This window comes from Crocodylus porosus, unplaced genomic scaffold (assembly GCF_001723895.1).
Source record: "Crocodylus porosus isolate Cpor-Errol unplaced genomic scaffold, CroPor_comp1, whole genome shotgun sequence".
Classification (NCBI taxonomy): domain Eukaryota; kingdom Metazoa; phylum Chordata; order Crocodylia; family Crocodylidae; genus Crocodylus; species Crocodylus porosus.
Genome location: NW_017728922.1, coordinates 15,589,212 through 15,607,604, shown reverse-complemented (window position 1 = coordinate 15,607,604; position 18,393 = coordinate 15,589,212). Strand labels below are relative to the sequence as shown.

At 47.0% G+C, this 18,393-nt stretch overlaps 1 protein-coding gene across 2 annotated transcripts in view; it reads right to left on the bottom strand.

Annotated features, from left to right (window-relative positions):
* Positions 1 to 18,393, bottom strand: part of RALY (RALY heterogeneous nuclear ribonucleoprotein) — a 267,642-nt gene that overhangs the window by 52,484 nt on the left and 196,765 nt on the right. For both annotated transcript variants that reach the window (XM_019539722.1, XM_019539723.1), the window contains exon 2: positions 12,288 to 12,552. In XM_019539722.1, the coding sequence (XP_019395267.1) occupies positions 12,288 to 12,543 (256 nt within the window). In that variant the 5' untranslated portion in view covers positions 12,544 to 12,552. The remainder of the gene's footprint in view (positions 1 to 12,287; positions 12,553 to 18,393) is intronic.

The following is an 18,393-nucleotide window of genomic DNA, read 5'->3' as shown; positions in this document are numbered from 1 at the left end:
AAACATAGGAAACATCTGAAGTCTCCTTTGTAGTCTTCTCCGATTAGTCCAATGTATAAGCTGCATGGGGTGCAGAAGCATGCTTGCAGTCACCCCAATTAATCTTAGAGGCAGATTTCATTCCAGGGAGGGTAAGAATGAGATTTTCTGATCTGCCAAGGAAATTTGTGTTCTGAACCACTGTGCTGAATGTATGCATTCAATGTGACAATTCCATACTATAGTAAATTTTATGATATCTCCACTGAACTCAGGCAGTTGAAAGCTGGGCATAGACACACAACTGCAGAGAGGTGACATAAGAGAGGTGACATATTGTATGTATATTACTCATCATCACAATGTGTCTGCCTGGGAGCGAACAATTCTGTTCATTAGAACCTCTAAGAATCAGATGTCACAGTGACAATCACTATATTAAATCCTATTTTACCCCAAGGTCAGTTTGGTATGGTCTGTGGGGGGTTTTGTGTTACTCTGGAGCAGGGGGCATGGCCCTCTTCCGGATCTCCTAAGTATTTTAATAATACTTGCAGTGACAGGACAGGTCTGGTCCTCCTTTTCCTGTAGCAGGTTTGAGTGCTTTCAGTGTTTCTAACAGGGCTGATTGTATCATTTTAGGAATAGGTTACATAAGTACTTGCATAGAATGATTTGGGCTCAGGCTAGGTGACCTCCCAAGGTCCCTTCTAGCCCTACTTTTTATAGTGCCTCAGTAGCATTCTTGGGAGGGCTCTCCTTAGTCTTCTGGGCATGGTTTACATTGGATTTATATTAAAGACAGTTTGGGGGCACAAAGGCAGATGTGGATCTGAACTTCCTATATGTTTGGGGTGGCAGCTAGCCATGCTGTGTTGGTCTGTATGGATTTTACCACTGGTTTGGGTTGCTGTGCTTTCACCCTCTCCACAAGTTTCTTTTTCAGTTTCTGGTTCCAAAGAACTCAGCATGGTAGCAGTGAAGTTGGCTGGGTTACCAGTTCAGCTAAACCCCTTGGACTACCTTGAACACTGCCACTTTTCTCTCCTGGCTCTTTACATGTTCAGTTATAATGCACATTTTTCATGTCACCTCTATGCCACATTTTTCTATACTGCCAATGAAATTGCCATGTTTTGTTTTACCCTCCGTGTTGCATATGGAAGTTGCTAGCATACTTAAAAGGCAACTATTGGCTTCTTGAAACTTCCTGTGTGTGGTTGTTGAGCTTCATGGGCTACATGGGTTGGCGATTTGTGATAAGGAAGGCTGACACAGCTTCATTGTACTGCTGTCTCCTCCTACCCACTCTTTTCTGCAGTCATTCAGCAGAGGGAATAAGAGAGAAGAGTTGAGGAGCACATTTTCTGTTCAAGTGCTTTTCACGTGTATTGTCATTTCATCAGATGGTGGGTGCTTTTCTAAGTTGCCAAGTGGCAATCTGATGACAGTGGCACACCTAACAGAGATTCACTGAAGGTTCAGAGCTGGATAATTACAACAATTAACTCCAGTGCTGGTGGATATAAAGTCTTCATCATCATTCAGTCCACATGGTCAAAGTACAGGTATATCCCCTAGCACTGACCTACAACCATTAGGAGAACCTGGAGGCTCAGCAGAGAGGTAAAATTAACTGTATTGCCCTCCCCACCCTGCTGCTGTGGAGATGTGGAGTATCTAAAGTAGAATTCTAGATGCAGGATTTCAGGACTTGCTGTAGATCTGTCTCCAAAACCTACTTTTCCCCTTGACCCACCTACAAAGGGCACGCTGAGAAGGCACCAGGTGCTAAAAGGACCATGGCAGTTGGCAAAAGGCACTGGAGGTAGCAGGAGCTTTATTCCATTGTAATAATTTGCTGGCAGTGTGAAGAGTCCTGCCCCGTCCTAACAAAAAGGTGTAGATTAGGTCTCACTTTTAGCAAAAACACTTCTCATCTGTTTGTTACCTGGATTTTTGTTCACAAGTGGTCAGGACCTCTGTTTCACAGTTAATCAAAGAGATGGCAGTTCCAAGTCATTGATTTGGTACTGTATGTGTTGACCAGCATGTATGCAGTCAGTCTTAATGATTCATGCTAAATCAAGATTTTAGGAGAGTGGAAGCCAAGGTCAAAGCCAGGTATTTGTCCAAGCCAAGGGTCAAGACAGGGTCAGAGCAAGCAGCCAATCTAGGCCAGAAGATCCAAGGCAGGTTTAACTGGAGTCAGGGCAGGCACGGTCTGAAGGCCTTGTTACACATTAATTTTAGGTGACTCCTGGAGCTCTTAACCCCTGGATTGTCCATACATTAACACCTGAAAGTAGTTTTATGTATACTTTAGGTAGCTTAAAGTTACACCACTTCAGGGTGTGGCAGAAAGCCACCTTGGTTTCCCCCCAAATTCTCTGCCCTGTGACAATGATATTAAAATAGGCCCATCACAGAGGATTCATACCTCAGCCTGTCTCTTTAGGTAACTTGAACTGGCTGCATTCCTGAGGGAGTGGGGAAACCTGCTCCCTCTGCCTACGTGACTGGTATCAGCTACCTGGGTGAGGGGCATCTACCTGGTGGGCTGGAGTCTGCCCGGTAACTGGTGATGTATTTCAAATTGGGTGGCAGACAGCCAACCGTAGCTGGCCTCCACTGGGCCAGGTGAATGAGGTCACAGGGGCTATATAGGTTAGGACTGCCCAGGAGGAGGGGCCGGCAGCTATGCAGGGGCAGCAGCCATGCGGGGGACACAGAGAAGCTTTACCATCTGAAACTGGCTCTCTCTCCCCAAAAACTCATGAGCAAGGAACTGCCTGCCTCCAGAGGGAAACTTCACCGGCCTTTGGAAGATGCTTGTGAGTAAGCTACTCGAGATCTGATTAGATATCTAGCTGGCAGTAACTCAGATGCGTGATCAAAAGGCTACCGCAGCCAGACTGTTTGCTCTTTAGGATTTCTAGTATATTGCTCTATCTTGTACCCTATTTTCACCCTACCCCTGTAATCAATAAAGTTCTCCTTTGTGACCGGTGTGGGAGACTTATTGAGGGGTGGGTCTAAATTATGCCTAAGAGACCCCTTAGGTCTGCAGACTAAGGAAGACTTTACTTTTTGCCCCCGGACTTGGGGAAGTGCCCCAAGTGCCTGTACTGGGTCGAGTACCCGTAGGACTTTAGGCCTGTGTTTCCCCAAGGACACAGGGCAGAGAGTGAGTCCATTCTCGGGGTGGTGGCGGCTACGTTACCCCCAGGCTAGCGAGTGTGCTCCAGGAAGGCATCGGGCCGGACATAAGGCGCCCCTGGGGAGGCATTCAGAGCCCGGCAGGTGGTCGGGCGCAGGGCGGTGGGTGGCTCAATGCAGGAGCACCCCCTACTGGCCCGCCACACAGGGCAGGATCCTCTCCCTCACCCTTCTGTTCTTTGTGGATTAACTTTCCACCCTGTGGGGGCAGCAGGGAAGGTTCTGGCATCAAGCTAATTCCGTTTTTCAGCCATGGGGGTGTGACCTTCTTACCCCCAGGGGTGTAACCCATGCAAACAGCCTGCAGCCCACGTGCCAGATAGCCAGGTTGCAAGTCACATATGGGTCTGGAAGTGGGGTCTAGAGGTGTTGGTGGGGGGGCAAAGTAGGGGGCCAGATTGGTTCCCCATGAGCTAGGTCTTCCTTTCCAGGGAAGGGGCAGTAGCTCCCCCAAAAGTGCCTTTCCTCACTGTTCCCAGCCACCCCAGGACGTAGGACCAGCACCTCCCACACCCCAATCCCAATCCCAATCCTAATCCCAATGTGAGACCTTTGTAAATTTACTTCTTCTTTATTTCTTTTTAAATGCCTCCCCCCCAGAATTTTTTTATTTATTTTTATTTTATCCTTCAGTGGCTGACTTCATTTCACCAACCTTTCCCCATCCCCATCCCCATTTCCCTTCTACCTCCCATTTCATTATCCACCCCATCCCATTAATTCTCTGCCTCCCAGCTTCATGTTCCTTCCCCCCACCCATCTTGCATATACCCCACCTAGATCAGAGATAGAAGTGTGTCCTGCATCATCAGCTCTCTAATGGCAACTCATAGCCCTAGCTCCTAGTTCTGCCTCTGCTTGCCAGCCCTCTAGTGATAAATCACAGCTGTGCAGGTCAGGGACAGTCAGAAAAGGTTTTAGCCTTGAGGTGTGACTGCTCTAAATTCAAGCTGGCACTAAGTGTCTTGTTACATGGTAATTTTGGGTGGCTCTTGGATCTTAACCCCTGGACTGTCTGCACATTAACACCTTAAGGTTGTTTAATCACTTGTTATGTGGTTTAATGTTATGCCATTCCAGGGAAGGATTATCTCTGACCTGTACTACCCAGCTCTTGTTCCATTAAAGTATGGCCACGTCCCACAGATGTGCCACCCAAGTTGAAATCCTCCTGTATCCCCGAATCTCTTACACCCCTGCTCATAGAGCAGGGAGAAAAGCCTGTCCTGGCTCACCAGCCCTCTAGTAGCAACTCACAGCTACAGCTCATAGCCCTGCCTCTGCTCACCAGGCCTCTAGTGGCATGTAATCACCATGCAGGTGTGGGACAGCCAGAGACGGTTTCTAGCCTAAGGGTGTGACTGCTCCAAACTAGCGTTAACATTGATCAACATTTGTGCAGCTCACAGCATAAAATGTAACAAGGTCCTAATGCTGATCAATGTTTGAGCAGTTCAAAGTGCATTGTGTAAGAATGCCCTAAGCACCTACAGTAGTGCTGCTGCTGAGACAAGGCCAGGCACTTGTGGTTCCCGCTGGTCCTACACTACCTGTTCCATCATAAGGGAACTCATGGGAGAGGCCAGGCTCAGCTGGGGCTGACATTTGGTGATGCTGCAGCCTAAGCTTCTACTTCTGAGTGAAAAAGTTACAGGTTCAAACCCCAGGAGTCCTGACAGGTCCTACCTTCAGAAGTAGACCACTGCCTATTGAATTACTAACACTATTTCATGAAAACCTACCTAGTGTCCTGGAAGTCTTCAACAAAGGCACTGATCTAACCAGAACCTAAACTGGGGGCATAGAAAGTGTCACTGCACTAGTTGGTTTGACTATGGCTTATGGTGCCTCTTCTCCCTACACATTCTGAGTCTTACTAAACAGTTAAAATCAAGTCTGAGTGCTTGCCCATTGATAAAAAAGGAGCATCTAACTTAAGAGCTGATCTTGGTTGAAGATACTGTCTAGATATATGAATCACTGCTTTCCTTATTTGTTCATATATGTATTACAAAATGCCTCCTGCAAATCATGGTTTACTCTCAGAGACCAACAGAAGGCCAAATTATTTTGTCACAGTGATGTTGGTGTAACCCTCTATCACTACAGCACAGCCAATTGTATTGTGGTAGCAATCAAGTACCACTGAGATCTGGAATTATTTAAATAAAGGTTTCAAAAAGGCATGGCTTCTCTGAAATATGCAAGGGGCTTGTGAGGGCCTTGAAGGATGCTGTGGGAGATATGCACCTCTCAAATTATAGCAGAAGCTCACAAAAGAGTAGCAGACCCCAAAGTACTGACATTCCGTGCAGAACTTTGTGGCTTTTCAACAGCTTTTAATAAATACTTTGGAGTTCATTCCCATTCTCATATGAACAATTGCAGCACCAAAGAACCTGCTGCCCAGAGAGGGCATTTCATTCACAGAGGGCTTTTAGTGTCTGCTCAAAGCTATTATAGTTGGAACTGGAAACGGAGTAGACAGTTCAGAATCTGGTACACGTCAGCATGGAGGAGCTACATCTGATCTAATGCAAGAACAGCTCTGAATCTTCACATTGGACATAAACTCCAACCCTTTGTTTAGGTTTGCAAATGTTTGTTCTACTGAAAGATTCCTGGTGTCAGACCCTCAGCTGAAGCAATTGGTATAGCTGGTATAACTGGAGCTGACTCAGTGAAAACTGCTATTATTCCTGGATGGTTTAGAGCAGGGAATATGAAAAACACAATTTTGCCAACTCCCATGAGTTGTAAATTTTGCAACACATACTGTTTTTCATGAAGTCCCAGACTTGAAATCATGTGATGAGATGAAATCTCAGATTTCACTGGGAAAAGAGGAAGTTTTTAGCACTCTTACTTGAAGAAAAGAGCTTAAAAACATGACCAAAGCATTCTCTAAACACTCCAGCATGTGAAGGCTGATGAAAAGGATCTCAGAATTATTACTTCCTTTATAGTCTCTTGTTTTCTGAGCAAGTCTCATTATTCTGAAGGCTTACCCTGTGATTTCTGAATGCCTGAGATTGGTTATAATAGAAAACACCTAAAAATGATGACTCTCACCTTGACTTCTGGACTTATTTCTAATCAAATAGGTTGTATGATGGAGTCAGAGATCCTAATCTCTCATTTCTTTGAGATTCACTTTCACAGATGGTTCAGACAATTCCCTGTCACTGCTCAACATTCTACCCAGGGGTGACAGTGTCATGTGATACATAGAGGTGCATCTTCCTCTTCAAGGGTCCTGTGCTGTGACAGGTGATTGGTGGATGGCAATCATTTTCCCATGGAACCATCTCCTGTATGTTGGTTGGATTTCCACTGCATCAAGCATCCCTCTGCTCATGGGTCTGAACTACAAAGATTGAAGGACCTTATTTCAACTTTCTTTTGATCATTATTAATACCCTGTGCCTTCTGCCCCTTACTGTCTACCTGGAAGTTCATACTGGAGAGAGAAAGGGCCTATTCATCTGAAAGCAGGCAGGAGGAATGAAGGGGCAATCCTTCAACATAGGAACCAAGGCATGCTAAGTTTGCTTGTGCTGTGCCTGTCACAACTCTTCTCTATTCTGCCATAACTCCTTAGTTAGTTTTTTTCTACCTGTGGTCACTTAGATAATAGAAGTGGGCACCAGCAAGTAGCCTAATGGCTGTACACAGTTACGTCAAGGGGACCACTCACTTCTGGGGTTGAGGCAGGTGGTGTTATCACTGTGGAGTGAATAGGGAGAGAAGTTTTACCCACTAGCTGGTGCTCCATGGTACTTCTGCAGGTGGTTAGCAACAAAGACAGGCTCACGTGTAACACATCTACTACGTGCCCTCTCCATCTGGGTCAGATCACTTTATGTAATGGCCAGGTGTGGGCCCTCTGTTATGCTTGGATATTGGGCCAGCTTGAGCAGCTTTTCCTTTTAGGATTTTCTACCCCTATCTCCCTAACAGGATCTAGCGACTCTTAAGAGTGAGTATATTTCCTGTGCATGCTGAATAGCATTTTCATTTCTTCCTCTCTGCTGGATTCCCCCCATACTTCACCTACAAGGAGCGTGAACTGGAGTCCTGCAGAAATATCAGCTCTGCTTGCCAGTGGTGGTGAGGACAGAGGAAGCCAGAGCTGAACTGAACTCATGATCCTTAGATGGAGTCGGCAGTCCTGGCAGTTACAGAAATACTCCCTTGATTTGTAGGCTAAATCTGGGGGAACTCACTGTACAAGAAGGGTGGCTAGAGAACCCCAGAATGCCCCACTCTGGGAGTCGCTTCTCCACTCTAACCTCTCTGCAGTAAGCAGGGCTAGGCATGTTTTGCCTATTTTCAGAACATGTAGTGGAACATTTTCTTCCATTGGCTTTGTGACCTCTCTTCCTCAAAAAGTTCCTGTCCATTGTAACTTGGAGCTCCACTGAACATGTAGGCAACTTTAAATGACCCTGCAAATTACATTTAACCTCTAGCTTTCAACTCTGCTTTTAGTTTGAAGGAAAGAGAAAGGAGAAGCAGTTTCTTTTAACTGGCCAAGGTTGCCAGTTTGAGTCAAGCAGGGATGAACTTTGACTGGGTAAATAACACAATTTCTTTAAAATATATCCAGCATTCACATTCTTAATGCAGACTGTTGCACCAGAAGCAGGGTGCAAATGGGTTTCAGATCCCTTGAACTGGATGTCTAGCAGCTACTGCTTACTGGGGGGTCTCAAAATGCCAATTATTTTATTAAAAAAACTGTCTCCAACTCCAATTCTCAGCTTATAGCTGGTGACAAGAGCTTCTCAGCATGTGACATTTCAGAGCAATCTGCAAAATAAGATTGCAGCTGGGGACTGTTTGTTTCAACAGGCAGTTGGTAATGGGCTGGAGACTCACATTTTTCTGTTGTTAGTGGGAGTGCTACAGATGACCGGCTGCTAGTGATCAGAACAGGTTAGCATGATAGGGTGGTTAAAACACCAGTGGCTACCAGTATGTATAATATGCTGGAGCAGGGGTGGGCAAAATACAGCTTGTGGGCCATATCTGGCCCACCATGCACTTTCATCTGGCCAACGGCACCCTCCAAGAAATTGTGTCCTGCCCAGCCCTTCTGCCCATGAGGGTGGGAGCAAGGCACCTACACCCATCCCCAACATATCCTATTATGCCTTGCTCCCACCCTCCTGGGCAGAAGGGCTGGCCCTGCTAGCATGGGGTGAGGCTGCTGCTGCAGGCTTCCTGGGGTCTCACTGCCTCCAGGCAGCAGGAAGGGAAGGGGAGGAGGTGGGGCTGCAGCTGGGCGGGAGCTGGATGCAGCGCGAAGCCTATGTCCAGGGGTGTGGGGGCAAGGCAGAGCTCGGTGGGCAGGGTGTGGGTGTGAGGGGGGATTGGTATGGGGACCCCCCCACACTCCTCCCATGGCGTGCAGCCTTGGCAGGCAGTGGGGGGCAGCAGCAGCAGCAGGGGGAGCACTGCCCGGCGCTGGTACCTGGCTCCTGGCTCTGAACAGCACTGTGAGGAGCACAGTCCCCTTCAGGCCGTTTGTTTCCCCGGCCATACCCACACTCAAGGGGTACAAGAGGGAAGCCCCAGGCACTGGAGCGGGTTGGGATGAGGAAAGCAGCCGGCTGTAGTGCGTGGGGCTTCCCTCCTGTGCCCTGTGAGTGTGAGGAGCACCGGGAGACAAACAGCCCGGCAGGGACCGCGCTCCTTGCTGTGACATGCAGCACTGGCCAGAGCCAGGAACCAGCACCCCCACCTGCTGCTGTGCCATGGGGGGAGTGTGTGTGGGGGGGATCCCCACACCTCTCCTACCCTCCCTAACACCCACAAACCACACACGGACAAAGACATACACAGATACACCCCCCCAACCCCCAGTGTTGACTGCAAGAAAGGTCAGTGTGTTCCAGAGACCAGTGTGCTCCGGAGTCACACACCCACACCCCACAAAGGCCACACACCCCCTAGCATACCCTATGTTCCCCCACACAGTCACACCCTCTCAGAAACTCCCCCCACCATACACACCCCTGTACCACACACACACCTCCAACTACACTCCCTTACATAATATAAAAGCCTAAGAACTTACTTTTGAGTTATTATGCAATCACCTGTATATACACTACATAAACACAAAAAATGACAAAAATAGTTTTTGTAATAAAATTAAAATATGTTATAGTAGGTGTTTGACTTTTAGGGTATGGTTTGTTTTTTTCTGGTTCTAAGGTGGCAATCCCCACTCCCAAAAGGAGTATTTCTGTGGGGCAAGGGAAAGGACTTCTGGTGGCAAAGGCCAGTGATTAGGGGTGGGACTTCTGGTCCCAAGCTGGTGACCAGGGAGTGGGGCACCTGTCAAGGGGCGGGGCTACCCATGCGGCCCTCAAAAGCTCACCAAACCTTGTTAAGTGGTCCTCCACTTGAAATAATTGCCTGCTCCTGTGCTAGAGCACACCTTGCTGCCACAGGAGCTCTACAGCAGGTAAGGCTCCAGGGAAAAAAATTAAGAAAATAACACCTCATCTCTACAAGAGGCAGCTCAGTCCAGCATTGGCCTGGCTCCATCAGTGATTTGCTGCATGACCTTGGATAAGTCACTTTACCAACCTGTGCCTCTGTTTAGAGTCTTTGGGTGAATCTACACCTGAATTTGCCCTGTGGCTCCTCTCCGTGCACACTGCCACCAGTATTGCCTCTGGGCTACCTGGTGGGGCGGCGGCAGCAGCTGAGAGGATTCGCACGGCAGTCCCAGCATGTGCTCTGGGCAGCTGCAGAAAGAAGGTCCTCAGAGCAGTGAGGAGGAGGAGGCCTCTTTTTCCCCACACCCACAGAAAGTTATGCCTGGCTGTTGCTGTCACTGCCACTCATCGTGGGCAGGTGGGTCCAAAGCCAGTGCTGCAGGGACCCCGAGCCCTGATGCTGGGGGGCTGGAGTAGGAGCCAGGCAGAACCTGTTGCTGGGTGCTGGTGGCAGCAGCAGTGGTGGGGAGGACCCATAGGGCAGCCTCCATGTGGGTTCCAGGTTTGGTGAGCTGTTGCATGGGGCAAGGGAAAGAGGGGTGTGCTGACCGGCCTGTAACAGCTCCCCAAATCTGCTTTATGTGGCCTGTGGGCCCAAATAATTGCCCACCCCTGTCTTAGATCATGCTTAAAACATGGGCATGTGCATGTTAAATTTCATTAACTAATGCTAAGTGCCCTCTGAGTGTCTCAAAGTTATGCCACTTCAGCCAAGGTTGAGCTCTGGGTTGTGCTACCTAGCTTATGTTAAGATAGCTTAAGTCTGCTCCGTGGAGATAAAACAAACAATTTGCAGTCTTCTAGCATCCCAGGATGCACTGTTCCCAGCCTTCCCTTCCCCAGCATAGAGCTGGGACAGAGCCCAGGTGTCCTGGCTCCTAACCATGCCCCTGCTCAACAGCCCTCTAGTGGCAAATCAGAGCTGTGCAAGCAAGAAACAGTATTAACCCTTAACGTGAAACTACTCATATCACATTTTAATTTTAATACCACTTATATTTATAAAGGCTTGGTTGTGACTGCTCAGTCATCTTTTTTACCTGATGGATTGTGTGTGAATTGCACATGCTATGCCGAAGCTACAGTACATCAGCTGCAATATTAAAGTGAACTGTATGATACAGTTCAAATTCATAGATTCATAGATCCATCGATGTTAGGGTCAGAAGGGACCTCTATAGATCATCGAGTCCAACCCCCTGCATAGACAGAAAAGAGTGCTGGGTTCAGATGACCCCAGCCAGATGCCCATCCAACCTCCTCTTGAAGACCCCCAGGGTAGGGGAGAGCACCACCTCCCTTGGGAGATTTTGGTCACTCTAACTGTGAAGAAGTTCCTTCTAATGTCCAGTCTAAATCTGCTCTCTGCTAGCTTACGGCCATTATTTCTTGTGACCCCCAGGGGCACCTTGTTGAGTAGGGCCTCACCAATTCCCTTCTGCACCCCCATGATGAATTTATAGGCAGCCACAAGGTTGCCTCTCAACATTCTCTTGCAGAAGCTGAAGATGTCCAGGTGCCCTAGTCTTTCCTCGTAGGGCTTGGCCTGCAAGCCCTTAACCATACGAATGGCCCTTCTCTGGTCCCTCTCCAGGTTATCCACATCCCTCTTGAAGTGTGGCACCTAAAACTGCATGCAGTATTCCAACTGTGGTCTGGCCAGTGCCCGATATAGGGGAAGTATCACCTCCTTGCTTCTGTTTGTCATGCATCTGCTGATGCATGATAAAGTGCAGTTAGCTGTTCTGATGACTTCGTCACACTGATGACTCATGTTCATCTTGGAGTCCACTAGGACTCCAAGATCCCTTTCTGCTTCCATACTACCAAGCAGGTCATTTCCTAGGGAGTAGGTGTGCTGGACATTTTTCCTTCCTAGGTGCAGCACTTTGCATTTCTCCTTGTTAAATTGCATTCTATTGTTTTCTGCCCATTTGTCCAACCTGTCCAGGTCTGCCTGTAGTTGTTCCCTGCCCTCCGGTGTGTTCACTTCTCCCCACAGTTTTGTATCATCCACAAAGTTGGACACAGTACACTTCACTCCTTCATCCAAGTCACCGATGAAGACATTGAAGAGTATCGGTCCAAGGACCGATCCCTGCAGGACCCCACTGCCCACTCTCTTCCAGGTCGATATCGACCCATCCACTACCACTCTCTGGGTACAACCCTCTAGCCAATTTGCCACCCACCGGACTGTGTAATCATCCAAGTCACCGCCTCTTAACTTGTTCACCAGTATGGGGTAGGATACCGTATCAAAGGCCTTCCTGAATTCTATTGGACTGCCTTGCAAAGCAGAGCACACTTTTCTCAGAAGCAAAGCAAACAACTTCCAGCCGCCACCAAGCATCCTTTGAATCTCATGGCCCCATCCCACTCCTGCCCAGCCACTGGACCAGACTGATGGCTTCTTTCATGCAGGATGGCAAGAGAGACCTCTGGGAACAATTAGAGCATGTGAATGTTTATAGGCCTCTGTTTTGGCCTTCCCTCCAACAGTATCTGTAGTTGTGACACATGGTATGGTTTGTCTGACTCTACGAAGACTAGAGAGGGGACATCAGAATTCCTTACCCAGAGTCTGCCCGGCGAGTACTCTCCCATTCTCCCCCAGGACGGCAGCCCTTGCATGCCTCTCATTTGAGTACTGAACAAATGCGTAGCCTTTGTGAACAGAGCAGCCAACCACTCTGCCATACTTGGAGAAAATGGTCTCCACGTCTGACTTCTTGACCACCGCTGTGTTGAGATTGCCAATGAAGACTCTGGAGTTGATGGATTTGGGGTCATTCTTGTTTGTGATGTTACTTGTCTGTACCTTCAATGACATCTTGAACACCTGAATAACCAAATCAGGACAGTCAGGGAGGGTGACACATGCCAGAAAAAACAGGCTGAACATGATAAAATAGGTGGAGAGAGAAAGCTTCTTGGGAGTTTTCGGTTACAGGAAAACGATCCCTTAAGTAACTGCAAACAAATTAATAACACTGTTGCTTACGTGCAAGGACTACAGGTGTCCGCTGGGCTACAGACTAGAACAATAGCTGCACCCCAGCATTGAGTTTAGGAAGGTTTCATGTCACTACCCACTCACCTGACCCCCACCCACATAAGTCTTGATTGCTTAAGTTTCCTGCAGCTGAAGTGGATTTCCATACAACTCAGACAGCCCTGAAACATTGAATAGAATTTCCTGCCCTCTCTGCACTCCATATTTTGTTGAACTCCTGTAGGACTTTGCTATTCAGCCATATACATTTGTCTGTCATTTTGATAGTACATGAACAGTCATAGATGTACCACGAGCTATTTTCAATATGCAGTGCAGTGCTAGCCTTGGATTACCACTGAACATGTGCAATCTACCTTTCCCACTCACTCTCATGGTTCATACATTATTCACCCCCTCAGACTGCATAGATTTGTACTTTGTATTAGAAAGTCACACAGCCAGGTAGCCAGGCTATAACTTTTATTTCCTTTTCAACCGCACAATATTGGTATAGCCAGGATCAGTTCCGTGCCCAGTCAGTGTCCCTAAAATGCCAGGTTTTTGCTATGTTTTCATCCGATGTACTATGGCCTCCTGACTTCCCAAGGGTAAGCCTGTGCCAGGCTAGCGCAGGGGATGCAGTAAACAATATGACACCTGCTGTTGGTTATATTTCTGCAAACTTTACACAAGCCTGAAGAATTCTGTGTGCGTTTAGAAAGGCATTGATGGCTTGATCCTGGGAGTGCTGAACTCCAACAGCTTGCATTGAAGTTGAAGGGTGTTATCGTGGCTAAACATGTCTCAGGATCAGGGTGTAGAAGTCAGCTGTCCAGGCCAGTGCCAGAAATATTTCAATTTGCTTCAAAGTGAGATTGCTTTGAGTGAAAGATCCCACAATCCTCTGTTCTGAGCCTCATGGTCTGTACGAGTTATCTAAACTTCCAGCTCTAATCTGGACATTTTAGATAAAATGTATCCATTTTCTCACTCTCTTTTTCCTGTAACAACTGTGCAGATACATCAGGGGGTTCTCATGGCTTCTGATAACCAAAGGAATGGGGGTCTGTGATGTTGTGAATACCTCAAGTGTGTGGGTCCAGATTTATTTTCTGTTTTGAAGTGTTTTGTATTTCTGACAGTTTGGAAATTATTTTAATGCTTATTTTTAATTTACAACAATTGAGGATAACAGTGGCAGAGAAGACAATATTTTCCTATTCTTAAAATTTTGATTTCAAGTTACCTTAGGGAAAAATCAACTTCAGTTTTTCCAGAACATACAATGAATCTCCAGGGTTTAAGCACACAATGTTCTCCAGGGGCTATCATGGAGTGGAAGTTGGAGTGCCCTTATGTTGTTACCACAGCCACTTATTTAGGTTCCCACAAGTACATTTTACAGCCTGATTCAGGTTTTCATTTCACATGGCCTTATTTATTTGTGTTATGAGCCTCTGCCTAGCCCGATGCCTTGTGCACTGACTAGAATGAAGTGCTCCATGCTTGTTGAAATCTTGTAGCTTGAAAGACTCCCTGCCCTATCTGCAACAGAATACCTGAGAGTCCCTAACAGAGTTGGACTAGCTCACCAGTGCTAGTCATGAGACATGAGCACTAGGGCTATGCAAAACTTTGGTGCCTGATTTGACTCAGTCGAGATTTGGCCTGATTCGGTGGCCAAATCTCAAAATCTGAACTGAATCAGAGTACCCTTCAATCTCTTTAAAATGAATCAGAACCCTTCAAATCGATTTGGACAGATTCAGCGATTCGGACATAGACACAGCTTTAAATGTTTTTTCTACATACCCCTAGGTAGTGGCCGCTCATGAATGCTGCAATGCTGGGACGCATGGAGTGTCCCACAAGAGTGTGGGGGGCTCCCCAGTGTGCTCAGCAGCTGACCCAGAAGTGGACCAGATGGACTTCCAGTCCACTTCCGGGTCCACCGGAGAGCATGCAGGGGGCCCACCCCACACCTTCCTTGGTTTGGCGACTTGTGCCTCCTGGGTTTGGAGTGGCACCACAGCTGATTGCCAAGCCACAGGGGTGCAGGTGGGGGCCCCCAGTGTGCTTCCCGGTGGACTCGGAAGTGAATCGGAAGTAATTCTGGTCCACTTCTGGGTTCACCGCTGAGCATGGGTGTAACCTCGCTCTCCTCCGTCTTCTGTGGGATGCTCCATCCATCCTATAATTGCAGCATTCAAGAGCTGTGCTGGTACCTCGAGGTATATAGAAAAAATATTTAAAGCTGTGTCTATCTCCGAATCGCTGATTCTCCAAATCAGCATCGAGTCTTCAGATTCGGATTTGGCCGAATCGAGTCAGGGACAGTGATCCAAATCAACCAATTGAATTGCTGTCCCCAATTCAGGTCGAATCCAAATTGAATAGGGCCTACTTCGCACACCCTTAATGACCACACATGCTGAAATCTCGTCATATTCCCTTAATCAACTCAGCTAGTGGAAGGCCTGCCATAACATCTTGAATCCAATCTGGTCTCACGTAAAATACAATCTAGATTGTACACAATATTTAAATGTCTCCAGAACCACAATTAGGGCTTGACTAATCTTTTGTAGACAAAGGCTACAATGAGAACAGCTCCTCCTATATTGGATGTTGCAGCCTGCTCTCCAGGGTTTTCCTAGCCTGGTCTATAGGGTGACACAAAAGGGGACAGAGCCAATGGCTCTCATGTGGAATGGTGTGTGCCTGTACTTCTCCTATAAAAGGGCTAGGGTTGTGAGAACCCTGTGAATGAGGCTGGCAACAGAGAGGAGATTCAGACCTGCCCAAGGGCCATAACGTGACCATTAGTAATCAGATACTACTTAGAACTCAATGAATTTAATGTCCATTAATGAGCTTAATTGCTTACCATAGTACAGCTCTTTGTTTAGCTGTGAGTCTCAGGAACATAAAACTGCCTTGGACCTGAGTTCCAGTCATGTGACATGTTAATACTAGCTAGGATTCCTGTTGTCCATATACCATTTAGGGTAGACCACACATTACCATTATACCAAATGATGGTTTATTCACGGCTTGCTCATGCTGCTGTGACATATTAAAATGATGATCACAATATAAATACTGTATTTATTTCATACAGCATACCCTGGAATATAATACACACTTTGTTTTTGAACAGTAAAATGAAGAAAAAAGATTTTTCCAGCGGTATGGCTGAATAAAGAAGGGACAGAGTCTAATCTTCAGATGCCTTAATTAACTTTTCTGCTTAACTAAAGCTAAACCCCTGCTGTTTTTTAACATTAGTTTCCATGAGTGGATGTATGATTTTCAAAAGAGCTAAAGAGTTTCTCGAGCTGTGAAATAGGAGAATAGAGACCAGGAGCAGCTAGCAGACAGCAAAATTTCCCTTAGAAAGGTTAGCTTGAGTAGTGGACTATCAAGACCATTAAAAGAAAACAAAATTGTTAACACCTGGGGAGTGAAGAACAATGAGACATTAAATTGACTGCCTGAGCTGCCTGAATAGTAATATCAAAGCTCCTGCACCATGAGCAACTGGTGCCTCCCATGACTGGGGGGCACCATGGCAGCGTGCAGCAACCACCTACACCTGCCACTGGTGGGGTTGGAGGCAGTGAGCGGCGAGTGAGGACTGCCTGCAGCTGCTGCTGGCAGTGTTGACAGCAGGGGAGGAAGGAGTGGAAAGCGGTGAGTGGGGATTGCCCGCAACTGCCGCCGGCTGCATCAGAAGCAAGTAGGGAGCGGGTGCTGGTGGCGACCGCCCTCAGAAGCCAGCAGCAGCTTCGGTAGTGGCCAATCTTAGGGGGCCTATGCTCTCCCTACAAGTCACCTATGTGTTGCACTATGGGGCAAGGATCAAATTTCTATTTCTATTCTGGGCAAAAAAAAGCAGCTTTCCTGCTTAATACATGCATCCCTACTTGGAGGGGAGGGTGTGATTGGGTGAAAAAGGTGCATTTTGTATATATAAAAAATTTATTACAATAGTGGTATATGGGGGTAGACAGAATTAACTTCTAAACAAAGCATTTTCTGCAATGTTATTTTAATAATTTTGTATTTACGTACAATTTTTGCACTAAAAGGAGAGAAAAAGTGAAAGGAGTTGATTACTTGATAAAGAAAGACATTACAGGAACTGAACATATTTCTAATACTGCTGTAATTAAGTACAGTCACCTGGTTTAAATAACAGCCTGGCTTGGAAGACAAAACTCCCTGTTGTTGTAACTGTAGAATTTAGATGGCAAGGGGAGCTGATAATTTATTTTGGTTTCACAAGGACAAGCTCTGCCTACTTTTAAATTTAATTGATCTCAAACTGAAATCAAGACAAAAATGCCCAACATCACCTGATTTCACTACATATTTTCCATGGTTTTGAAATTACAGTTGAGTCCATTTTTGTTATCATAGGATCATTGGAAAACACCTCCTAAGATCATCTAGGAGTCCAGGCCCTGCAGTCACGGTAGGAAATGAGTTACTTGAGAAGGGAAGTGCTTAAAGTTAGGCATGTCTTTGGTTGTAGCCGTGTTGGCAATGCCCACCCATTCTATCTCTTCCCCCTCCCTACCTTGCTTTACCTTTTGTCTTTCTAATTTCTACCTTGAGTAGTAGACTATCAAGATCATTAAAAGAAAAGAAAATTGTTAACACCTGGGGAGTGAAGAACAATGAGACATTAAATTGACTCCCTTAGTTGCCTGAATAGTAACATCAAAGTTCCTGCACCATGAACGACTGGTGTCTCCCATAACTGGGAGGCACCGTGGTATTAGCCATGAGGTCATTGAGGGTCCCCTGGCACAGCTTTATGAGCATTTGTGGTGCTCTGGCGAGGTGCCAGAGACCTGGAAGAGGGCCAATGTGGTCCCCATTTTCAAGAAAGGGAGGAGGGAGGAGCCAGGAAACTATAGGCCTGTTAGTCTTACCTCAGTCCTGGAGAAGCTCTTTGAGAAAATTATCCAGGAGCACATCTGTGAGGGACCAGGAGGGGAGTGTATGCTTAGGGGCAACCAATATAGGTTCATCAGAGGCAGGTCCTGTCAGACCAACCTGGTGGCCTTCTATGATCAGGTCACTAAATCCTTGGATGCAGGCGTCGCGGTGGACATAGTCTTTCTGGACTTTAGGAAGGCCTTTGACACTGTCTCTCACCCCATTCTCATTAAAAAACTAGGGGACTGTGGCATTGATGCCTACATAGTCAATTGGGTCACTAACTGGCTGGAGGCCCGCACCCAGAGAGTGGTGGTGAATGGGTCATTTTCGACTTGGAGGGATGTGGGCAGTGGGGTGCCTCAGGGCTTGGTCCTCGGGCCCGCACTGTTCAGCATCTTAATCAGTGACTTGGACCCTGTTCAAATTTGCTGATGACACTAAAATGTGGGGGGATATGGACATGCTTGAAGGGAGGAATAGGTTGAAATTGGATCTAAACAGGATACAGGGGTGGGCAGATGAGAACAGGATGGGTTTCAACACTGACAAGTGCAAGGTACTGCAACTGGGGAGGAAGAACCAGCACCATACCTACAGGCTGGGGAACTCCGTTCTTGACAGTGCAGAGGCAGAAAAGGATCTTGGAGTCATTACTGATGCCAAAATGAACATGGGCTGACAGTGTGGGTACGTGGTCAGGAAGGCCAACTGTACCTTGTCATGCATCCACAGATG